Below are 25881 nucleotides of genomic sequence, written 5' to 3' on the forward strand. Positions count from 1 at the left end.
AACATCAGCAGTCCTTTTCAGCCTGAATAAGATTTTGCTCAGATCCCTCAATTTCAGCCAGAAAATATCTGAAATCACAAAAAAATACACAAACTCATAGTAAAGTCCAGAAATATGGATTTTGCATGAAAACTAATAAAAATATACTAAAAAGTAGTTAGAACCTACTAAAAACTACCTAAAAACAATGTCAAAAGCGTATAAATTATCCGCTCATCACAACACCAAACTTAAATTGTTGCTTGTCCCCAAGCAACTGAAAATAAATAAAAAGAAGAGAATATACTATAAATTCCAAAATATCAATGAAGCTTAGTTCTAATTAGATGAGCGGGACTAGTAGCTTTTTGCTTCTGAACAGTTTTGGCATCTCACTTTATCATTTGAAGTTTAGAATGATTGGCATCTATAGGAACTCAGAATTCAGATAGTGTTATTGATTCTCCTAGTTTAGTATGTTGATTCTTGAGCACAGCTACTTTATGAATCTTGGCCGTGGCCCTAAGCACTTTGTTTTCAGTATTACCACCGGATACATAAATGCCAACTGGGTGAACCTTTTCAGATTGTGACTTAGCTTTGCTAAAGTCCCCAATTAGAGGTGTCCAGAGTTCTTAAGCACACTCTTTGCTTTGGATCACGATTTTAACCACTTAGTCTCAAGCTTTTCACTTGGACCTGCATGCCACAAGCATGGTTAGGGACAGCTTGATTTAGCCACTTAGGCCTGGATTTATTTCCTTGGGCCCTCCTATCCATTGATGCTCAAAGCCTTGGATCCTTTTTACCCTTGCCTTTGGTTTTAAGGGCTATTGGCTTTTTCTGCTTGCTTTTTCTTTTTCTTTTATATTTTTTTGCCATTTTTTTCGCAAGCTTTTGTTATTCATTGCTTTTTCTTGCTTCAAGAATCAATTTTATGATTTTTCAGATTATCAATAACATTTCTCTTGTTCATCATTCTTTCAAGAGCCAACAATTTTAACATTCATAAAATTCAATATCAAAAATACACTGTTCAAACATTCATTCAGAAAACAAAAGTATTGTCACCACATTAATATAATTAAACTAATTTCAAGGATGAATTTGAAACTCATGTACTTCTTGTTCTTTTGTTTTTAGAACATTTTTCATTTAAGAGAGGTGAAAGATTCATGGAGTTATTCATAGCTTTAAGACATAGACACTAAACAATAATGATCATCTAGTAAAGACACAAAACATAGACAAACATAAAGTATGAAAATAAAAAAAAACATAGAAAAATAAGAACAAGAAAGTTAAGGAATGAGTCTACCTTAGTGATGGCGGCTTGTTCTTCCTCTTGAAGATCTAATGGTGCTCCTCTATGTCTCTTCCTTGCCTTTGTTGCTCTTTTCTCAAGGCTCTTTGATATGCAATCAAATGCTCTACCACTGAACTATGGACCCTTGAGATAAACCTCTCCATCTCTCATGACTCAGATGTGGAGCAACTGCCTTCTCTTTCCTCTTTCTAGAGGTTTCTCGGCCTTAGGTGCCATAAATGGTTATGGAAAAATAAAAGCAATACTTTTTCCAAGGACAATTCCCTTATTCGAAATTTTGTGCCCAAGGACAATTCCTTCAGTCACCATAAAGTGGCATTTCTCCCAGTTTAAAACCAGGTTAGTCTTTGGCACCTCTTTAGAACAAGTGCTAGATGGTCAAGACAGGAGCTGAATAAGTCTCCAAATACTGAAAAGTCATCCATGAAGACTTTCAGAAATTTTCCACCATATCAGAGAAAATAGAGAGCATGCACCTTTGAAAGGTGCAAGTGCATTACACAGACCAATAGCATCTTTCTGTATGCAAATACTCTAGATGGACATGTGAATGTTGTTTTCTCTTGATCCTGGGGATCTACTGCAATTTGATTATAACCTTAATATCCATCCAGAAAGCAGTAGTAATCAAGACCTGCTAGTCTTTCTAGCATCTGGTCTATGAATGGTAAAGGAAAATAATCATTTCTGGTAGCTGTATTGAGCCTTCTGTAATCAATACACATACGCCACCCTGTAACTATTCTTGTAGGAACCAATTCATTTTTTCATTATGAACCACTGTCATGCCATCCTTCTTAGTGACGACTTGGACAGGGCTCACCCAGGGGCTATCAGAAATAGGATAAATAATCCCAACCTATAGTAATTTAGTGACCTCCTTCTGTACCACCTCCTTCATGGCTGGATTCAGCCGCCTCTGTGGTTGAACCACTGGCTTAGCATCATCCTCCAATAGGATCTTGTGCATGCATCTGGCTGGGCTAATGCCCTTAAGATCACTGATGAACCACCCAAGAGCTGTCTTGTGTGTCCTCAGCACTTAATTAGTGCTTCCTGTTCCTATGGCTCTAAGGTAGAGTTTATGATTACAGGAAAAGTGTCACCTTCTCCCAGAAATGCATATTTCAGGAATGGTGGTAATGGTTTGAGCTCGGTTTAGGAGGTTTCTCCTCTTCCTGAGGGATTTTTAAAGGTTCTATTATTCTCTCTAGTTCCTCCAGATAAGGCTGAACATCTTTAAAAATATCCTCTAGCTCTGATTCGAGACTCTCAGTCATATTGACCTCTTCCACCATAGAGTCAATAATATCAATGCTCATGCAGTCGTTTGGGGTGTCTGGATGCTGCATAGCTTTGACAACATTCAACTTAAACTCGTCCTCATTGACTCTCAGGGTTAATTCCCCTTTTGGATGTCAATGAGGGTTCGTCCAGTTGCTAGGAAAGGTCTTTCTAGAATGAGAGTTACACTCTTGTGCTCCTCTATTTTCAGCGCCACAAAGTCAGTGGGAAAGGCAAATGGCCCAACCTTGACAATCATGTCTTCAATCACGCCTGATGGGTATTTAATGGAGCCATCAGCAGTTGGAGACATATCCGGGTTGGTTTGACTTCTTCAGTCAAACCAAGCTTTTTGATAGTGGATGCAGGTATTAGGTTGATACTTGCTACAAGATCACATAGAGCTTTCTTGGTACAAGTACCCTCTAATGTGCATGGTATCATGAAGCTTCCGGGATCTTTAAGCTTCTCTGGTAAGCTTTTCAGAATGACTGCACTGCATTTTTCAGTGAGGTAAACTTTTTCAGTTTCTCTCCAATCCTTCTTATGACTTAAGATCTCTTTATGAACTTAGCATAAGAGGTATTTGCTCAAGTGCCTTTGTAAACGGAATCTTTATTTCAAGAGTCCTGAGATAGTCTGCAAAGCGGGCAAATTGCTTATCCTGTTTCGCTTGGCGGAGTTTCTGAGGATAAGGCATTTTGGCTTTGTATTCCTCAATCTTAGTTGCTGTAGGTTTATTTCCTACAGATGTGGTTGGAGAAGCCTTTTTAGAGGGGTTGCTATCAGCACCTGTATGTGTCTGATCCCTCACTGGCGTTTGAATGCCAGGGTTGGAAGCTGGATTGGCGTTGGACGCGAACTCCTTACCTATTTCTGGCATTTGAACGCCAAAACTAAGCTTCCTTTGGGCGTTTAACGCCAACTCCTTGCCTGTTTGTGGCGTTTGAACGCCAGAACTGAGCATGGGTTGCGCATTTAACGCCAGCTCTCTACCCTTTTCTGGCGTTTGAGTGCCAGAATTATTCTTCTTTGGGCTCTTACTGTCCTCAGAGGGATTTTGGGTAGCAGTTTATTCCTTTTTGGCTTCTTGCTGCCTTGAAGTGATGTATTTAATGTTTTCTCACTTCTTAATTGAACTGCTTGGCACTCTTCTGTTATTTGTTTTGATAATTGTTGTTCTGTTTACTTCAGCTGTACTTCCATATTCATATTAGCCATTCTTGTGTCTTGTAGTATCCCTTGAATTCGGCTAGCTGTTTTGTTAGAAAATCTAATTGCTGATTGAATTCAGTAACTTGTTCTGCAGGACTGAGTTCAGCAGTTACTGTTTTAGCCTCTTCTTTCATGGAAGACTCACTACTTAGGTACAGATGCTGATTTCTGGCAACTATATTAATGAGCTCTTGAGCTTCTTCAATTGTCTTTCTCATGTGTATAGATCCACCAGCTGAGTGGTCCAAAGACATCTGAGCTTTCTCTGTAAGCCCATAATAGAAGATGTCTAACTGCACCCACTCTGAAAACATTTCAGAGGGACATTTTCTTAGCATCTCTCTGTATCTCTCCCAGGCATCATATAGAGATTTATTATCTCCTTGTTTAAAGTCTTGGATGTTCAGCCTTAGCTGTGTCATCCATTTTGGAGGGAAATATTGATTCAAAAATTTTTCTGACAGCTGTTTCTATGTCCTTATGCTAGCCTTAGGTTGGTTATTTAACCACCTCTTAGCTTGGTCATTTACAGCAAATGGAAATAGTAATAATCTGTAGACATCCTGATCTACTTCCTTATCATGTACTATGTCAGCAATTTATAAAAACTGTGCCAGAAACTATGTAGATTCTTCCTATGAAAGATCGGAATACTGGCAATTTTGCTGCACCATGATAATGAGTTGAGGATTCAACTCAAAATTAATGACTCCGATGGAGGGTATACAGATACTACTCCTATGAAGCAGTAGTGGGGTTAGCATATGACTCCAGAGTCCTTCTAGACTGTTCATTTCTACTTAGGTCCATGATGGAGAAAGGGAGATGTTGTGAATTGGAGATTCAAATAGTATTAAAATATATATATTTTTTCGAAATAATAATAATAAAATTGGAAACTAGAATAATTAATAAAATAAAAAAAGATTTGAAATTTTTTATGAGGCTTTTCGAAAAATTGAAGAGAGAGAAAGTGGTTAGAAAGTTTTGAAAAAAATATGATTTTAAAATTTTAAATATTGATACTTTCTTAACAAGAAAACACCAAACTTAAAATTTCTCAATCAAAATAATAAATTAGGACCAAAAATTCGAAAATTATGTAAAAGAAAGAAAAAGATTTTGAAAATCAATTTAAAAATTTTTTTTCAAAAATATTAAAAAAATTGAAAAAGATTTGATTTTTTTGAAAAAAAGATATGATTGAAAAAGATATGATTTTTTTTTTGAAAAATTTCGAAATTTTTGCTTAAAAATAGTTAGAGAAGATATTTTTTTATTTTTGAATTTTATGATGAAAGAGAAAACACACAAAGACACACAACTTAAAATTTTTAGATCTAATGCTCCTTATTTTCGAAAAATTTGGAGGGAAAACACCAAGAAACACCAAACTTAAAAATTTTAAGATCAAAACAAAAGGAAAACTCAAGAACACTTTGAAGACTCACAAGAACAACAAGAACATGAAGATAGAACACCAAACTTAAAAATTGACACAAGATTTAATCAAAGAGAAATTATTTTTGAAAAGTTTTAAAAGGAAGATAGCCAATTACCAAGAACATAAGCACAACACTCTAGCCAATTGAGCTATAAATTTAACATGTTTTAATAAGGTATTTAATTAATAAATTTTTTTTGAAAACTGATATTTTGAAAAATTACAAGAAAAACAAGAAAAGACCAGAACAAGAAAAACTAAAGATCAAATAAGAAAAATTAACAAGAACAACTTGAAGATCAAAGAAGAACAAAGAACATGCAATTTGAAAATTGAAAGACAAAGAAAAGCATGCAATTGACACCAAACTTAAAACATGACACTAACTCACAGAAAAACTAAAAATTAAAAAAAAAAATAATATTTTTGAAAAGAAAATAAAAGACTCTGACTCAAAAGACAAAATTTTCCTAATCTAAGCAACAAGATTCACCGTCAGTTGTTCAAACTCGAACAATTCCTCGCAACGACACTAAAAACTTGGTGCACAAAATTATAAATCACACTTTTCACAACTCGTACCACTAACCAGCAAGTGCTCTGGGTCGTCCAAGTAATACCTTACGTGAGTAAGGGTCGAATCCCACGGAGATTGTTGTCTTGAAGCAAGCTATGGTTATCTTGTAACTCTTAGTCAGGATAATAATAATTCTCAGTTTTGATTGGTAGTAAATAAAAAGCATGGATTAAATAATACTTGTTATGCAGTAATGGAGAATATGTTATAGTTTTGGAGATGCTTTATCTTCTGAATCTCTGCTTTTCCCCTGTCTTCTTCTTCACGCATGCAAGGTTCCTCCTATGGCAAGCTGTGTGTTGGTGGATCACCGTTGTCAATGGCTACCATTCGTCCTCTCAGTAAAAATGGTCCAGGTGCGCTGTCACCGCACGGCTAATCATTTGTCGGTTCTCACTCATTCTGGAATAGGATCCATTGATCCTTTTGCGTCGGTCACTACGCCCAGCCCTTGTGAGTTTGAAGCTCATCATAGTCATTCAATCCCTGAATCCTACTCGGAATACCACAGACAAGGTTTAGACTTTTCGGATTCTCAAGAATACTACCAATGGATTCTAGCTTATACCACGAAGATTCTGATTAAGGAATCCAAGAGATACTCATTCAATCGAAGGTAGAACGGAGGTGGTTGTCAGGCACACGTTCATAGATTGAGAATGGTGATGAGTGTCACGGATAATCACCTTCTTTATATTGAAGTGCGAATGAATATCTTAGATAGAAACAAGCGTGTTTGAATAGAAAACAGAAATAATTGCATTAATTCATCGAGACACAGCAGAGCTCCTTACCCCCAACAATAGAGTTTAGAGACTCATGCCGCCAAAGAGTACAAAGTTCAGATCTAAAAATGTCATGAGGTACAGAATAAATCTCTAAAAGTTGTTTAAATACTAAACTAGTAACCTAGGTTTACAGAAAATGAGTAAACTAAGATAGATAGTGCAGAAATCCACTTTCGGGGCCCACTTGGTGTCTGCTGGGATTGAGGCTTGAGCTTTTCACGTGTCTGGGCTGTTTCCGGAGTTAAACGCCAGGTTGTAACCTGTTTTGGGCGTTTAACTCCAACTTGTAATCTGTTTCTGGCGTTTAACGCCAGAATGGAACATGGAACTGGCGTTAAATGCCAGTTTACGTCATTTATCTTCGAGCAAAGTATGAACTATTATATTGCTGGAAAGCACTGGATGTCTACTTTCCAATGCAATTGAGAGCGCGCCAATTGGACTCTTGTAGCTCCAGAAAATCCATTTCGAGTGTAGGGAGATCAGAATCCAACAACATCAGCAGTCCTTTTTCAACCTGAATAAGATTTTTGCTCAGATCCCTCAATTTCAGCCAGAAAATACCTGAAATCACAGAAAACACACAAACTCATAGTAAAGTCCATAAATATGAATTTTGCATGAAAACTAATAAAAACATACTAAAAAGTAGCTAGAACCTACTAAAACTACCTAAAAACAATGCTAAAAAGCGTATAAATTATCCGCTCATCAGTCGCCACGGCTCTTAATTGCTCCTCCGACGCTGCATAATGCAACGGCGTCCACCCCTTGTTTCCACCTTGTTATAGTCAACCCATAATATGCTGGATGCTCATTTTAGTATGTATGCAGACGACTACTTTAATTCTTTTGGATGATTATTGATTGAAATGTATTTAATTAGATACAATTAAAATATGCTGGATGTTCAATTCACTGAGTATACGGATGAATATTTTTATCCTTAAGTGGATGGTTATCCTTAAGTGCTGATGAGAGTCCTTGTTGACGAACTAGCAGCGTTGAGGAGGATCTCGACGGTGACGATAGGGGCTGGTTGGCGACCAAGTAATGGCATGAACAACCCATGAGGTGACGATGATGTCTGGTGAGGGAGAGTGGCCCTGGCAAAAATGGCTGATTGGTGAGGCGGCAAAGATAAAGGGTTTGGGAGAGAAGTTGGTGCTTTAGTAAATTAGGTTATAATAAATGATTAAAATTTTTGAACAACTAAATGGAGTTTTTTGGTTGAGTAATTTGGGTGAAATTTTTTTTTAACTTTATTGAACTAAATTTTTAACATGTTGTTTAGGTTATTTAGATTTTTTATTGTCTACATAATAAAGATGGTCCAAATATGACAAAAATTAATTATAGAAAACATGATTTTCCAAGAGCCTTTCTTCTTTTTTTTTTTGGTGGTTAATCGGGAACAAAATCCAAAAAATGACTAAATACAAACTAAAGAGGATATAGAAACTCCTTGTTCATCATCAGCTAACCCAACATTGGGTAATGCTTCCATAAAGTCTTAACCAACAGGCTGCCTTTAAAAGCCCATAACATCCGTCCAGCCGAATCCAGGGAAGGCACGCTGATCCCCAAAAGGGAGACAAGCAGCCCACGTGTAGCACAATGGCGAAAAGTTCAGGATTCTCTGTACATCTTCACAAACTTGATCTGTACCGTAGTGCAGCCCTAAAATAAAATAAAAGGGGAAAAATCTGCTGGAAATTGGCATCGGATCCGAGACTGAGACATACAAGAGAAGAGAACACCGACTTGACCAACACACGATCGATTCGGAGCATCCGCTGATTGAGGTTGTGTTCCCTACGCACCTCCTCGCCGGTGAGTCACTCACTGCCTCCCTTCAAATCTGAACCTTCTTTCTTGCTTCAACCCATTGTCTACTATTCTTTTAATTTTTTGGGGTTTTAATGAATACCCTTTTATTTTAGCTGTTATAATTAGAACCCAGATACTTTATGTGGGGTTTGAAGCTCTAGGATTTTTGTGGGGTTGAGCTTCAATAAATCCTTTTTTATTATTTTTTTTGTAACGTTGAAATGTGTTTGTATGCCCAAAAAAGAAAAGATTGGGACCTGCTTGATTTGTTAGAGGACCTTGCTAATGCTATCATCATGTTGATCTTTGCTTACATTTTAGCTGTAGTTGATTAAGATTGAAACCATTTGTTTGAGGAAGTGTTTTCGTTAATTGATTTGGAGGAGAAATGATGAGAAGCTTAGGTTAATATGATTTGAGCTTAAGTTGCTAAGGACTGAACTTGCAATTTCCTTGTAAACTTCGATTGCTTGCTCGTTTATTTAGTTGTTTGTTTTTCTCTTCAATTACTTCGTGTTATGCATTTCGAAATTAAAAAAATATATATATTTCTAGTTGATCATAGTGTAAAACCTGGGTTGGGGAAGGCATTCACAGTAACTCTAGTCGGATTAGTTAGATTTTCGGTCTAAATACAGGTGGAAAAGACCATAAAGTTAAAAAATAAAATTTTCAGCTAACGTTTTCCCATGTTTATATTGCGAAGGGTTTGAACATATTTATGGTTACTATGGCTGCCTGGTCTTAGCTGTTTAGGTATTCAAGATCTCAATTAGTTTGAGTATATGACTATATATGCTTGTTTCTTGTGCTGTCCATACAAGTTTTTATATTTTTTATTAATTTGTTTTGGTCAACATGTGTATTTTGTTCACCTTGTATGCTTTAAGTTAATTGGTAAATCAATGTCTCTTGGTATGGGTGAAATGGTGGTTGCTTACTATGTTATCAACACTCGTTTATTTCTTTTGCCCATATTTCAATGAAGTTAGTTTGTTACTGTTGACTTGAATGTCTGACAATATTGATCCAAATTCCCCTTCTTTGCTATAGATTCTGATGCTTTCTTTGCTCTGAAATCTAAAGAGCTCTCTAAGTTGTAGTCATTGTTAGAGTGTGGAACTTATTTGTAAGTTGTAGTCATTATTAGAGTGTGGAACTTATTTGCAAGTGTATCGCTAATTCAGTTTCTGTTTTCATTTTCACTGGTTTATTTTTCAAAATTGTGAAAAGAAAAAGAAATAAAAACAGTAAAGTCTTGTTTTCTCTTTTTTATTTCCTGTTTTGACTTCTTTTTCTCTTTTCAAAATTCTGAAAACATACAACTGAAAATGAAAATAGAATAATTAAAGTAGGAATTTTCTACTAAGATGACATATTCTTGAAACTGCAGGTTTTTACACACTAAAGGGCCTCATGTCAAACGTAGAGGATAACAAAGAACAACAACAAATGGATGTCAATGCATCTAATGAGTCGAGTAACATGCCGTCATCCCAGAAGCAGGTGGTATCCATATCAATCTCCTTGCATTCTTAAATCAAAAGTTAAATGTGACCTTCAATGAAATAATCTATTAAGTATCTAAGGAATGTAGGAAATAACACACCTTAAAAGCTAGTTGTTAAGGGGGAAGAACCACTCTCCTTAAATGCAACATCAAGCATTCCATACTACCCAATGCGGGACTTTGGACACCCCATAATACCCAAGTCCCTAAACAATACACCGCCCCTAGAAAACCGACATCCACGGCGGCTTAATTCTATCGACACTGACTCAGTGGTGTCTGGCTTTCAGTATTTGGTATTCGCCTTAATCCAGCCTATAGGTAGCCCTTTCCATGTGCCGACAACCAAGGCTTTGATATCATTGTTAAGTATCTAAAAAAGTGGGAAACAAGAAACCACATCTTAAAAGTTAGCTGCTAAGGGGAGGAACCACTCCTTAATAAATACAACATCAAGCATCCATGCTACTCAGTGTAAGACTTTGGGCACCCCATAATACCTAAGTCCTTAACATAGTCCCTTTACTATGAGATTATTTACCGCCAAAAGAATTTCTTATTTTCTGCCTTACTAGTTTATAAACCTTGTAGGAGGAAGCTATAAAGAAAAAATATGGAGGAATGATGCCCAAAAAGCCACCTCTCATATCTAAGGTATGTGACTCAAGGATTCTATGAGTAGATTTATTTGTCACTTCTATTTTTGAATTCAAGATGGTCAATACTTGTGATTTTCTTAATGTTCACTGACATATACTTATGTTAATTTTCACTCCAAATCTAACTTCTCATGGCAGGACCATGAGCGCGCTTACTTTGATTCCGCCGATTGGGCACTTGGAAAGGTACTTCTTGCAGACCCTACTATGTAATAATTGCATATATTTAATTTTTCTTACGCTTGAATGTGCTCTCACATTAAACAGCAAGGTGGCGAGAAGCCTAAGGGACCACTTGAAGAACTTAGACCTAAACTACAGGTATTGAACCAATATTCTCATACCTGAATTTAGGATGGTAATGTTGCTTTGTAAGGTTTAGTAAGATTCATTATTCTAATGTGTGTGAATAGTGTGCTGCCTGATGGTTGTTGAATTTATACAAAGCTTTTGTGTCTAATGGCTAAACTGGATTGTATCATGTGGATTGATGAAATGAGCTTAGAGAGGTGAATTTGTGTGTGCTCCCATAGAGGTGAGGGAGAAATTGAGTGAGAGAAGCATGTGAGTTTGATGAAGTGATTTTGTTATAATGGTGAATCACACCTTTACACTATACAGTTAGACTATATATATAGTAAAGGCCTAACAACTACTTCTACTGCTAACAATGTAACTAACTAGTCCTAGTCAGGATAGAGAAAATACAAACGAGTCCTTAATAAGGATATTAACTTAACAAACAATACATCAGGCTATATCAGTAAGAGTGAAGAGTAAAAATACTTACTCCCCCCGCAAGCTTGGATTGTGAAGGTCGCGCAGTCCAAGCTTGAGAAATAGCTTCGGAAATTGGCCAGGCACTAACGGTTTCTCATCAAGATATCAGCAAGCTGCTCTTGACTAGCAATTGGAAGAAGCCTGGTAAGACCGATCTGCATCTTCTCACGAGTAATATGACAATCAACCTCGATGTGCTTTGTCCGTTCATGGAAGACGGGATTTGCTGCCAAATGCAACGCCGATTGACTATCACAATAGAGGTTGATGGACATGGAAAGCGGGAGCTGTAATTCGTTGAACAGATTAAAGAGCCATGGCACCTCACAAGTAGCATGCGCTAATGCTTGATACTCTGCTTCAGTGGAGGACTTGGCCACCGTCAATTGTTTCTTACTCTTCCACGAGATGAGGGAGGAACCGTGGAAGAAGCAATAGCCAGAAACCGATCTCCAGGAATCACTGCAAGAGGCCCAGTCAGAATCAGAGAATCCGATAACGTGCTGATCAGAGGTGGAAGAGAAGAAAAGACCTGTAGTTGGACAACCTTTGAGGTACTTAAGAATCCTCATAGCGGCAGAGAAATGCCCGGATCGTGGATGATCAAGGTACTGACTCAATTTGTCAACAGCAAAGCAAATGTCAGGCCTTGTGTTAGTCAAGTAGAGTAGGCGTCTGATAAGCTTTCGAAAAGGTGTCGAATCCGCAAGAACATCGCCACTGTCCTTGGTGAGCTTGCAAGCATAGTCCATAGTTGTAGAGCTCGGTTTGCACTCAAGCAGCCCATAATCACTCAGGAAATCAGTGACATATTTCTTCTGATAAACGACAATGTCCTTGCCAGAACGAGCCACCTCCATCCCGAGAAAGTATTTCAAATCACCTAAATCCTTAATGCTGAAACGATCATCAAGGAGTTGCTTAACGCTGTTAATTTCTGCAAGAGAATCCCCAGTGAGGATGAGATCATCGACGTACACCAGGATGATGCTGATCCCATGGGCAGTGTGCTTAGTGAACAAAGAAAGGTCAAGTCTAGACTGAGCAAAACCAGCCCCACGTAACACAGAAGTGAGTTTCAAGTTCCATTGACGGCTAGCCTGCCTCAAGCCATAAAGGGACTTCTTCAAGCGACAAACCAACCCTCGCTTAGCAACATCAAGACCTGGAGGGAGTGTCATGTAGACTTCTTTATCAAGCTCTCCATGGAGGAAAGCCGTATTAACATCCAATTGCTTGAGAAACCAATTTCTGACAGCTGCCAAAGAAAGAACAACACGCAGTGTGGTGACTTTCACAATGGGACTGAAGGTATCAATATAATCAACTCCTGGAATTTGGGTAAAACCTTTGGCAACAAGCCTGGCCTTGTGCCGTTCATTGGTGCCGTCCGGATTAAATTCAACCTGAAAGACCCACTTGCAACTTATTGGAGTTTTTCCTGTCGGCAAAGGAGTTAACTCCCAAGTCTGATTCTGCTCAAGAGGATCCAGCTCAGCTTTAATGGCGCTCCTCCAACATTGCTGAGACACAGCATCCTTAAAAGTCTGTGGTTCGGTATTTTGGGAGATGGCCATAGAGAACCTTTGAAAACTGTGACTTAAATTTTGATATGATACTGTAAATGGATTTTTGCAATGAGTACAAGTGCCACTGATGGAATTCACAAAATGATAATCCTGAAGATAAGAGGGTGGCCTATGGTCTCTAGTTGATCTCCTAAGAATGGGACTAATGAGCTGGGAAACTGACTCGGCTTCAGGACCTACAGGTGGAGGAGGCAATGATGGGGATGTGTCATGCGGAAAGGTAGGGGTGTGAGATGAGGGGAATGGTGAATCATTTGATTCAAGACCTAATGGAGAGGGAACCTCAGGAGTGTCGTCAGTGCCAAAACTAGTGCATTCATGTAAAGAGAAGTCCGGAGGACGAGAATGAACATTAGAGTCTAATGAAGCTGAACCATGCAAGGGAATGTCATAAGAGAACGGATCTAAGGAAGGGGGATACACCGGTGCAGGGGGCTCGGTGGAAGTTGGTGTGTTGCATGTAAGAAAAGGAAAATGATTTTCATAAAAGATGACATTACGAGAGATGAAAATTTTTCTGGTTCGTAAATCAATTAACAAGTAACCTTTGGTAATTGGTACCCTCTTGATATCCAAGAAAGCAACATTTATGTGCTCTCGAGTCCAATTTAGATTGCTGGGCAGTCAAGGTGCTTACATAAGCAAGACATCCAAATACCTTGAGATGGGAAATATCAGGAAGTTTGTTATACAAAACTTCAAAGGGAGACTGATCTTTAAGAAGGCTACTTGGATATCTGTTTATGAGGTGCACTGCATGCTTAAGAGCATAGTTCCAAAAACAAGCAGAGACGTGTGACTGAAACATGAGGCTTCGGGCCACTTCTAAGATATGTTGATGCTTTCTTTCTACGATTCCAGTTTGTTGTGGTGTTTCCACACAAGAGGTTTGATGAGTAATATTATTTGAAGCATAGAAAGAAAGCAATGTAATTTCTGGTCCATTGTCTGACCGAATGGCCTTAATTGATTTTTCAAACTGAGTTTTCACAAATTGAAAAAATGTTTTAACTAATTTAGAAGCCTCTGATTTTCGTTTCATAAGGTAAATCCAGGTAAATCTACTTGTGTCATCAACAACGGTCAAAAATTATTTGTCCACCAAGGGAAGGTACACTCAATGGTCCCCAAATATCCATATGAACAAGATCAAAACAAAATTTGCTGTACTAGAACTAAGAGGAAATGGCAACCGTTTTTGCTTACCACAGTGACATGGATCACAAGGATCCTTATGTGCTTTGCAATCTGTGAAGGGAAATTTTTCTTTCATTACAAGCATTTTAGTGTAGGGTGGATGCCCGAGCCTATTATGCCATGTGCTACTTGAGACTACATTGTTTATTGTTGGAGGTGCACTAATCTGTGGTGCTATATGGAATGCATGATGTGCAGAGTTTTGTAGAATGTAAAGTCCATCAGCAACTCTAGCTCCACCAATCATCTTCTTTGACAAATCCTGTACTTCACAAACAGTATCAGAAATTTTCAATTCACATTTTAAATTTGTAGTGAGTGATGAAACAGAAATAAGTTTGAAGTTGAAGGTAGGTATATATAGTGTATTTGTGAGGTATAGGTCATTAGTGAAAGAGACAGTCCCCATTATGCTGCTGATAGTGTATGATCCATTGGGGAGTCTCATTATTACAGGTGGGATATGGAAATAAGAATCTAAATCTTGAAGTGAATATGACACATGATCTGTTGCACCAGTGTCACCCAAGATTCCCATTTTTCTGTTTCATCACCACTGTTCTCTGCCAACATGTGTGATTTAAAGTGTAAAATTTGAGCCACTCTTTTACCCCTCATTGTTGGAGCTTGTGTGTTAATTTGGTTGGTGCTATGAACATGCTGCACCTCTTGGTGTTGAAGGAGAGCAAGTAAAGCAAGCTTTTGATCCTGAGTGAACTCCAGAACCTAATCATCAACCTTGTGCGTTTGGTCTGCACTGTCTTCATCACAAGTCTCTTCAGTGGCTGCATAATTGAGAGTTGCAGCACCATCACTGTACCTTTCCTTGAGGTGTGGTGGCAGACCGTGCTTCTTATAGCACACATCGATTGTGTCCTGCCTTCCTACAATATGTACATTGCACTCATTCTCGCCCTTGTCCTCTTCCACCACTGAACCTGTCTCGACCTCATCCTCTATAGGCATTTTCAGAATTTCTGGCAGGGTTCCCTTCACTAGTTCGTGCACTGCTTTGGCTCTCTGCTTGGGAGGCATTAAAGAGTATCCTTGGTTCACCATCAATACTGACAAGCTGCCTTTCTTGCTGTGTAAGCAGGGAAAAGGTGGAATCAATGTGTGGCAAAGGATCCATTAACATAATTTGCAATCGAACTCCACTGAACTGTTAGCTTAATCCTCTTAAGAACCGTACCACATAGCCTTCTATGCTGTATTTTTGCATCACTCCAAGTCCACACTTACAAGTCTCACCACAATCACATGAAGGAACTGGTTGAAAACTGTCTAGCTCTTCGCAAAGTCCTTTCAGTTTAGTGAAGTAATTCATCACTGACAACTCTCTTGCCTCACAGCATATAGTTCTTCCTCTAATTCAGCGAACCGAAACCGATCTCCATGATAATATCTCCTTTTCAGGTCTCTCCAGAGGTCATAAGCCAAATTATTCCAGATTACACTACGTGAGATGTCAGGACTTAAAGACAAGTTTATCCAAGCCAATATGTAAGTGTTACATCTCTCCTATTGTTCAAACATTACATCAGATTCGCTAGGTTTCTTGATAGTTCCGTCAACAAATTGCAGAACAAATCGCAGTTTATTTTTAGCATTTAGGGCTAAAGTCATAGATCTACACCGGTCATTATAATTCGAACCCAGTCATGATAACAGGAGTGATAGAGATACCAGGATTTGCGGAAGGATGGAGGACATAAGGACTGGCAGGATTTGCGCTCGGATTTGAGGTTCTACGAGCCTTTCGGAGCTCAGATTGCAATTCTGCAATTTGATTCATGAATGCAGCAACTGATTCAGCACTATACGTGCTTGGATTCACCTTAACCTTGGAATTTTGGTGTGACGCTTCCATGGCGCCAAATCGCAGATCAAAAAATCCAAAGAAGAATTCAAAATCACACTCACTAGCCTCGATCTCAAACTTTCTCGTCGCACACCACCTCGATCCACGTCCACTGCACCATGATGAAATGAGCTTAGAGAGGTGAATTTCTGTGTGCTTCTATAGGGGTGAGGGAGAAATTGAGTGAGTGAAGCATGTGAATTGATGAAGTGATTTTGTTATAATGGGGAATCACACCTTTACACTATACAGTTAGACTATATATATAGTAAAGGCCTAAGAGCTACTTCTACTGCTAGCAATGTAACTAACTAGTCCTAGTCAGCATAGAGAAAATACAACTGAGTCCTTAATAAAGATATTAACCTAACTAACCATACATCAAGCTATATCAGTAAGAGTGAAGAGTAAAAATACTCTTATTCCCCAACATGGATAACTAAAATATAAGCAAATAATGGTAATGCGGATTGGATGGTGAAAATTTAATTGTGCGATTCAGAGCTTATTTGTTTAACTGCCTCCTCCCTCCTCCCTCCTCCCTCCTCCCCCCCCCCCCAAAAAAAAAAAAAATCCTTTCTTCTAAGGGACATTCTATCAAATACCCTTCCAAATATGTAGAGAGATTAGGGAGAAAAACGTAGGGTTGTAACTGTTAGTTGTTGCTTGCTTGTGAGTTATATGATTAGCATTTCCCTTTTTCTCTAGGAAACTTCCGATGATAAGATTTTATAAACATAAATAAGTTAATCCAACAGAAACTTAATTTTACAGTTGGGAGCAGCTTCTGCGGCATTTCTGCTTTGTTGTTGCTTTGCATTGCAATGGTAGAATCATAGTTGGTAAATTTCAGATGTCTTCATAGCTTCTGCACACTTCACTATCAGCAAAAAAGAAAATCTAAACAAATTAACCTTGATACCATAGTTTTGTTTAGGCATATTGGTTACCACACGTGCTCTTTAGTAATTCAATAAATAAATAAATAAATTGCTGAAAACTTAAAGCCTCAAATCCCCTAATCACCTACTTTTCATATTTGAACAAAGTTAAATCTAATCACACATTTGCCAATTTCAGCCAACACAACAACAAACACGCTACCGGAAATCTCCCTATGCTCCTGAAGGAGAAGGTATGTCTATTATTTCAAAAGCTTAGATTGTTCAATGAAACTGGTTGGTTTTCTTCGATTCCCTTTTTCGAGCATCATCGAAACAAACTGACCAAGCGAATTCCGTTGTTTCTGTAGAAGGGCGAAGCGTTCCACCAGAGGATTCTCCATCCAACGAGTAAAAGCAGCAAATCAGTCTTTTCATGATGTGCTGACAATCATTGTTCTGATACCTGTGTAGGTATGACCTTTCGTTGTTTTTCAACAATAAAGGAAAGTTGAATTTGTGTATTCATATATTAGCAAAAGACCAATGATTTGAACTTGCAGCTATATGCTGTAAAAGACTTACTGGGATTATGATTCTTGTGTTTGCCTCCTTTTTCACCCTTATCCTCATTGTTTTTTTCCCCCCTCTGGAAGATAAAAGGCGATAAATTATTAATAGTAAAAAATTAAAGAAAAAGAGTGATCCTCTCGTCGTGTCGTTGGCCTTTTTTGTTTTTGGCAAAAATGGTGTACAGATTTTAAATTAAGAACTTATTCTGATATGCACAATTGCGTCATGTAATTTATGTAGTTGATGTTGTAATATATGGTGATCATTGGTATAAATGGTAGAATTAATATGTATTTGGGAATGCTTAAAAATTAAACTTATTTTAATAATTTTATGGTGAAAATTTACATTTGTCTTCATATAAAGTTAATATTTACGAATCGTTAAATAATTTGACAATGCATGTGAGTTGTTGCCTAATTTTATGGATTATCATGTTAGGTGTACACTAAAATCAGCTACTAGTATAAAATATATGTTAGAATATAAAAATACATATTGAAAATAAGTTAAACTATATGTATTTGTACATATAATGGTGGTTAATTTTAGTGTACAAGTAATATTTTTATTTTATTTATATAATTGCTTTTTAAACTAATCGATCATATGAGAACTAATATACTTGGATATCTTAGCTAACAATAATGGTTTTAAGATCATGTATTGGTTTTCGAACGTGTGAAAAAATTATTTTTAAGCGGTATAATTTACAAAAATGGATTTGAAATAATAGTTTATATTATTTAATATTTGATACTTGAGGTTAAATTGATAAAATTATTACAATTTAAAAATAAGACTTCTGTTTATAAGTTTCAAAATAGTGGTTTCACTTATAAGTTTTTTTCTGCTTAAAATTATTCATTTTGATCATAGTCTGATTTCAAAAATTTATCCAAATATGATTATTTTTTAGCAAAATAGAATATTGAAATGTCTTCATACTATTGGTCATTCTAATTGTTACGTCACCAAATTAAAATTGGTGATTTCATGTCTTACAATTAAAGGTATTCATACGTCGGTTTAGTTTGAATCGGGGGTAAAATGAGAGCTAAATCGGTAAAATGAAAGCTAAATCGATTAAATTTAAATTGAGTAGATCCCAACTAATTAAATCCGATTTGAATTCGTTCGGTTAATTGAATACCCAATTAAAAAGGAAATTTATAAAAAAATTTAATAATAATAATAATAAAACGTTACATCATCAATTTAAAATTAAATAATTATCATAATTTTAAAGACTTTTGGATTAAAAAATAAAGATGTATATATTTTATTTTTTAATTAATATTAAACTAATCAGATAATTGACATAGTTCGGGTTCCACAATTTTAGAACTAATACTCAAACTCATCTTAATTGAGTTGTATTGGATCTGACTTGATTGTATTGGATTACCCATTCAATTCAAAATTAATATAATCTAATTGGATTGATTTTAGATGGATAATCAGGTTATCTATATCCATAAAAACCCTTTGAAATGTATTTCAAATGTTTGTAATATGAAAAGTTTAAGTATTATTTAAAAATTATTAGTTTATATTTTTAGAATGTTTAATTTAATTTGATATATTTTAATTTTATTTATTTAGTTACTAAATTATGTTTTGTTTGTGGGTTTAGGATTTTTTTTGTTTTAATCTAGTAATAAGTTATAAATACTTCATAAACTACTATAGTCATCATATATTGAGTGATTAAAGGTGTGAAAATTTCTTTTTTTTGGTTTCGTGATAAAATCATAGTCTAAATAAATTAGATTGAGGAGTCTTTTTTTTATTACATCAACAAATTAAATTAAAAATTGAGTGATTCTCTTTGTATTTAATTTCAATTTATCTTTTTGTTAACTATTAATTTCAATAAATTTTTTTTATTCAATTCCAATTTATGTTTTTTTTTATTTATTTTTTTCTATCACCCTTACCCACAATCATGAGTGTAAATGGACAACGATTTCACTTTTGGAAATGGTGAAGAAAATGGACAGAATAGCATAATGGGGATTGCTTACAGTTTCTCAACGACAATTTATAACCATTTTTGGAAACATTGCTAATCATTTAATCAACATATGAATTTTATCCCTTTTCTATAACGATTTAATAGTTAAATTAGTCTCTTAAAGATGGATTATTTTTTAAATTTATTACTAAAATTTTAATCAAATTGACACTTTAAAAATTATAAATTAATTATTTTTATTCTTCTATCACTCCATTAACAATTTTTGTCTATGGTTGATAATGTAGAATATTCACTGATAATATACATGACACCTAATATATCTAATTGGACCCTAAACAAATATGTTTATGAAAATTTATCAATTTAGTCTATTTTTTCAATTATATAAACTTTAATCCTAATATAATCTAACGACACTAAATTAGATTTTTTTAAACATATTTATTTAGTGTCCAATTGAACATGAAAGGTATCATATATGTTGTCAATTAATATTTTATATCATTAATTATTGATAGAAACTATTAATAATGTGATGGAAGGACAAAAATAATCAATCTATAATTTTTAAAAAACAAATTTAATTAAAATAAATTTTCACACGAATTTAGAGAACAAAACATCTATTAAGGATTAATTTAACTATTAATCTTTTATATAGCCTTTGGAAATGAAAAAGGTAACAACACTAATGTTGATGGATGCTACATCTGATGTGATTGAAAATGCAATGAAGGATACAAAAATGTGTATTTTCTTTTTTTTATGGTGTTTTTTAATTTAATAGGCAAAATATTAATTTGTCGGAGATCTAAATTTTATTAAGAGTCTTTTGGTGGTTAATAAATTGTTGCATACATAAAATAGAATTTAAACTCTTGATATTACTTACGCGGACGAGTGAGCTAACCACTCCATTAATGCAAATTGGCTAAAGGTGCAGGGCTTTGACGGTTGCACAACTTATCTATTTATCGTGTCGACCTTGGCAAATCACCAAACCAATTAGAACAAGACATGTAATAGATTACTCGGGAATGTGGTTGAACAAAAAAGATTCATTCTTTCTTAACCAAATTTTTGGAGGTTCTATCTCTGCCTTGGTATGAAAACATTTTAAAACATCCAATACGTATTGCCAGTGAAGCTCCCATCATGAACAAAAAGGCACAAGTGAACTATCAAAATATAATTGAAGCCATTGATGTTTTACTTTTTCATTGGAAGAATTTATTTTTGTTATTAATAAATTAGAAAAAGAACTAGTGAAAAGAAAATTGATTTGTTATTCATTAAAGTAGAGTAGAATTTGATTTGTTATTCATCAAAGTAGAGTAGAGTATCTTTTTTGTCTTTAATGTAATGAGTAAATTTTAAAGTTGTTTCTAACGTTTAAATTGTCCTACTTAAGTCCTTAATATTTTAAAATCGTCTCAATGTTGTCTGTTGTAGTAATCTGTTAATAGAATTAACAGTAAGACAATATTGAAACGATTTTAAAATGTTAGGGACTTAAATAGGTTGAAAATGTTGGAGACAAAAACTATATATTACTCTTAGAAGAATTACCAAATCAAGTAAAATGATAATAAATTTTAACGGAATCAATTGCGTTACGAATTCAAGATTTTTATTTATGATGTAGAATGGTTAGTAGATAAATTTTCAGAAAAGAAAAAAAAAAGGTGCATATACAATAAAGTATAAATTATACCTTTATTGTATATGTATTATGCTTTGTTTTTTTTTTCCGCTAGTTCATGTACTAGCTATTTTACAAGCATTCCATGATAAATAAAAATCTTAAAGAGTAAAATTAAAAAATATAAATTTACTTATAATGAAAGTAATATGATTAAGAGTAATTTAGTTAGATGTAATTAAAAAATAATTGAATAACTATGTACCGTAAAAAAAAATTAGTATTATTGAAGAATAAAATCAAAATTTATTTCAAAGTTAAAAATAAAATAAAATTTAAATTAAACATTAAACTAGTTCGGTACATTAGAGACAAAAAGATATTATTTAAACTTTATTGTATATGTATCATACTCTTTTTTTTCGTTTTTTCCGAAGTTTATCTATTAGTCGTTTTACAAATATTTCATGATGAATACAAATCTTGAATTCATAATGCAATTCAATTCGTTAAAATTTACTTTTATTTTACTTGATTTGGTCATTCTTCTAAAAGTAATGTATCACTTTTTTTTTCCAACGATTTCATCCTATTTAAGTCCCTAACATTTTAAAATCATCTTAATTATATCCCACTATCAACTCCGTTAATAGATCACTAACGACAGGATAATATTAAGACAAATTTAAAACGTTAAGAACTTAAATAACACTACTTAAATATTAGAGACAACTTTAAGTCTTATCCCAAACGTTGGAAAACAAAATGATACTTTACTCCATCAAAGTATTATTTACTTAATGACCAGAGTTAAACGAGGAAATATAGCTCGCAAACACAGGCGAAAATTTGTTTAATTACATCAAGCTTTCAGGGAGCTCATTCAAGACTTACTGGAACTATTACTTAAAAGAAAATCAAAGTGTCGGTTTCAGCTAATAGGGATAGAAATAGAAACAAAATATTTTACTGTTTGTGGATCCATTGAATAAATGCAATAATTAGTAGAATAACAAAAAAATAATACAATAGATATAATAAGGGTTAAGTATGATTTTGGTCCCTAACGTATAGGTCAAAAATTTATTTCGTCCCGGCCTTTTTTTCGCTACAAAATGGTCCCGAAGGTTTGAGTTTGTTTTAAAATTGTCTTTTTTTTACCAAATTTATTATTTTTATTACCAAATTATCCCTAACTAAAAAATTATAAAATAAAATAAAACAAAAAGAAAAAAAGAAAGAAAGGGACGAGGGAGCGAGAAAGAGAATCGCGAGGGGGGAAGGGGTGGTTGTTTCCAGGGAAGAGAGGAGGAGGGGAAAGGTCGCTACTTCACGCCATCGCCGCTGCTTCTTTCTTCCTCAGCACATACACTAACGGCAAGAGAGGAGAGAGTAGAGGGAGAGAGAAAGAGAAGAGAGGAACGAAGCCCTCCACAACGCCGCCGACCACCACAGTGTCCTCCTCGCGGCGATATGTAGCCCGCCAACACCGCCGCAGCCCCTCCTCCCCCACCACCGCTGCAACCCTTCCCTTTGTTTCAATTTTTTATTCCTTTTTTTTTAATTTTTCATGTTTTAAAGATTTCATTGTTGTTGTTGTTGTTAATGCTTCTGGTTGCTTCTGCTTATTCCTTTTATTCCAATGTTATTGTTCATGCTTTGGTTGCTTCTGCTTCTGTCTGCTTCTATTTTTGCTTCTGCTTTTGGTTCTGTTTTTGTTGTCGCTCTGATTTCATTATCCATTGTTGTTGTTGTTCTTGTTGTTGTTGTTGTTGTTGTTATTGTTTTGCTGATTGTTGTTGTTTGATTGTTGTTATTCTGCTTTGGGTTTCTGCTTTTGCCTGCTTCTGTTTCTGCGTTTGCGCTTCTGCTTCTACTTCTTCTTCTAGTTAATGTTGAGGAAGAAGAGGGGAGGGAGGGGTATTTTTGTCCGAAGGACGATTTTAAAACGAAGTTAAACCTTTGGGACCTTTTTGTAGCGAAAAAAAAGTTGGGGACGAAATAAATTTTTGACCTCTATGTTAGGGCCAAAATGCACTTAACCCATATAATATTTTATCATACAATATGTACAAGGGACAATTTCTTCTTAATAGTAAAATAGTAGCACATATGGGGAAGCTCATTAACATAACAGGATGAAAGAGATAAGAAAGAGAAGAAATAAATCCTACTTTAAGAACGATTGGAGCTTCCGTGATGGAGAGGGTGGACAAAAGCGACAGACAAGGCGACTGGCATATTTAGTGTGGAAGGAGAGCTCAAATGTCAAAGATCAAGACAAACAATTGACAATTACAAAAGCATCGATAGAAGAAAGGGAGACAAGGTGTGGGAAAAGATGGAAAAGACTATGCATTCGATGTTCGTTGATAACCTACCAGATGAAATAAGTATGAGTGCTCTATATAGAGATTTTGGGTGAGTAGGAGGCATCGTGGATATGTTTATTTGAAAAAAAAAGGAAAGGACACTTACGGCCATTTACTTTTGTAAGGTTGATTCTTTGGGGGAGGTTTCAAAGGTAGTGGCACGAATGAACGATGTGTCCATTAAGGGCAGAAGGAATGAATTTTTGAATGCAAGGTTTATGCAACATAACTAAGACAATTGGGATGGAAATAGCACATGGTTGAATGCATAGAGAGCTAAGAAGAACGATGATCGGAGCGAAAGAAAAATTAACCACCACTAGAACGAGTCAAAAGACTATGTAGAGAAGAAAAGACAAATAGAGGAAAATAACATGTTGGGGACAGTTAGGGACGGGACGAAGAACGCTGATGGCTATAGGGAGGACAGGAAGGTTGTAGAAAGGGTAATTAACCTCCAAAAAGCAAGTTGATATAGTGAGCAGAAGTATTGTACCATCAAAAATTGACCATATCAAGCTCAGTTCATTGATGAATATGTTGAGGAAGGAATGAAGAGGTTCAGAGAGGATTAAGTGTAGAGTGTAACACCCTAATTACCCTAAGCTTTGCCTCTAGCCGTAAAGCAAAGGTTAATCAGAGGTTACGACAGTTCTAATGTTTATATATATATATATATATATATATATATATATATATATATATATATATATATATATATATATATAATCTAGAAGCCTGATGAAAGATATAGCTCAAACAGAGGATTTAAAAACGCAAAGCGAACTAACGAAGCGTCCAACTTAAAACACAAGAACAGATGTGATATAAACAAAGATAATAGTATAATAGTGTAGTATCATAAGAAACTAGCCATGGCTCGCGGAGTTTAAGCCGGCTAGCCAAACATATAGACAAGAGAAAACTGAAGTTTAAAATGGTTTATACAAGTTTTGTTCTCTCTCAAATACAGGCCTCTAGGCCCAAACAAAAATACAAAAGCGAGAGACAAATACAAAACAAACCAAAAAGACTCCAAAAGGTATCCGGATCCTCTGCTTTTGTCACCAACCAACAACTCACCGAGGTGGGTTGTGACCTGCATCTGAAAGACAACAACAAAGTGTGGAATGAGAACCAGAGGTTCTCAATATGGTAACAGTGCCAATGATGTAAAATGTAAGGCCCCAGGACGCCGAAAGCAATCCTAGAACTTCACATCGCATACGGGTATTCAAGCTTAGAACAAAATACATAAATACATAAAGGATTTAAACCATAAACCGGGTTATCTAAACTTAGGGGATTCTAACTAATACTAATCACACCGCTATATCCCACAACTTTCGCCATCCTAACCTCCGTGCGATCCCATCGCCACGGCCTACCTAACCTCCTCAACACCAGACAATCACAATTAATAGAAACAAGTAAAACACAGATAATATTCAAGTATATACAAGTAGTTCAAGAAGCAAGTAGGCATATTATACATTTAGGCAAACTCAAGTAGTCAAAGCAAACAAGTACATAAGAAATGCATATGATGAATGCTTGTCCTATTGGCTCGTGATATCGCTTGTCGGTCTATGAATGCCAACTCGACACATCCTTTCGGATGTCGCCTTTCTGCCACTTCCGAGGATATAGCGCAGCTGATCATCACGGGATATGCTGGTCGAAGACTTGTTGAATTTGAGATGAAGGTGTTTATGGCCTCTGTTTTGCGGGTGCTCCTTGGTGTTTACTTGCTTTTAAGGTCTTTAGGGAATTAATATTGTATTGTTTTATTCTAACTTTGGTTGCTTGTTTTCATGGTTGTATTATGCTTGTTGATTGAGGATAGCTCTCACTTCCTTCATTAGGAACTTAGTGAGTTCAAAATTTATCGAGAAAAAAGGTAGCAACACATATGGATATTTTAAAGGAGAATTATCTTTTATGATTGCTAACGAAATCGTAACATAAAATAAGTATTCCTCAGACAATGAACTTTGAAAAAGTAATAAAGTAGACATTCATATGATAAATTCATCAAAATGAACAAGTACAACTCAATTAAAAAATTTGATTCTTTGTTATTAATTATCCTTTATCTTAAAAGATAACAATCAAAATTGGATTCTCACAATTTTAGTTTTCGAATAAAACATCAACCTGCATTTGCTTTGAGTTTTAATTCCAATTTGAATTCAATTGAACAATAACTAATAAGAAGGGTTGACAAGTAATGCACAAGCAGATATTGGAATCACTCCTTTATTATTTTTGTACAAATAGAATAAAACATTTGTACGAAATGGTAAAGGAGCCCTCCTGTGGTCATTGATCATAAAAATAAACATGGAAGAAAAACTTCTAACTTACCTTTACTTACCAACTTGATCTTGTT

General features: G+C 35.5%; 1 protein-coding gene across 2 annotated transcripts; it reads left to right on the forward strand.

The window, feature by feature from the left end:
* Window positions 1-8130: 8130 nt before the first annotated feature.
* LOC130940825 (uncharacterized) lies at window positions 8131-17519 on the forward strand. 2 transcript variants are annotated; one of them, XM_057869074.1, is made up of 8 exons: window positions 8131-8447; window positions 9498-9573; window positions 9838-9950; window positions 10546-10608; window positions 10752-10799; window positions 10881-10934; window positions 17121-17175; window positions 17293-17519. In XM_057869074.1, exons 3-8 carry the CDS (start codon window positions 9861-9863, stop codon window positions 17334-17336), a joined length of 354 nt encoding a protein of 117 aa, XP_057725057.1. In that variant the 5' UTR covers window positions 8131-8447; window positions 9498-9573; window positions 9838-9860; the 3' UTR covers window positions 17337-17519. The 2 variants fall into 2 exon arrangements, with proteins under 2 accessions (XP_057725057.1, XP_057725056.1); XM_057869073.1 differs by lacking the exon at window positions 9498-9573 and having other exon boundaries at window positions 8157-8447.
* Window positions 17520-25881: the final 8362 nt, after the last annotated feature.

The sequence above is a fragment of the Arachis stenosperma genome, chromosome 7, assembly GCF_014773155.1.
Source record: "Arachis stenosperma cultivar V10309 chromosome 7, arast.V10309.gnm1.PFL2, whole genome shotgun sequence".
Classification (NCBI taxonomy): Eukaryota; Viridiplantae; Streptophyta; class Magnoliopsida; order Fabales; family Fabaceae; genus Arachis; species Arachis stenosperma.

What these genes read in the sequence shown, in the direction of transcription:
- LOC130940825 (XM_057869074.1), top strand. Translation starts at nt 9,861, where the DNA reads ATGTCAAACGTAGAGGATAACAAAGAACAACAACAAATGGATGTCAAT. An exon ending in TGCCGTCATCCCAGAAGCAG is followed by an intron (nt 9,951 to 10,545) that starts GTGGTATCCATA and finishes TAAACCTTGTAG; the next exon opens with GAGGAAGCTATAAAGAAAAA. An exon ending in CCGATTGGGCACTTGGAAAG is followed by an intron (nt 10,800 to 10,880) that starts GTACTTCTTGCA and finishes CACATTAAACAG; the next exon opens with CAAGGTGGCGAGAAGCCTAA.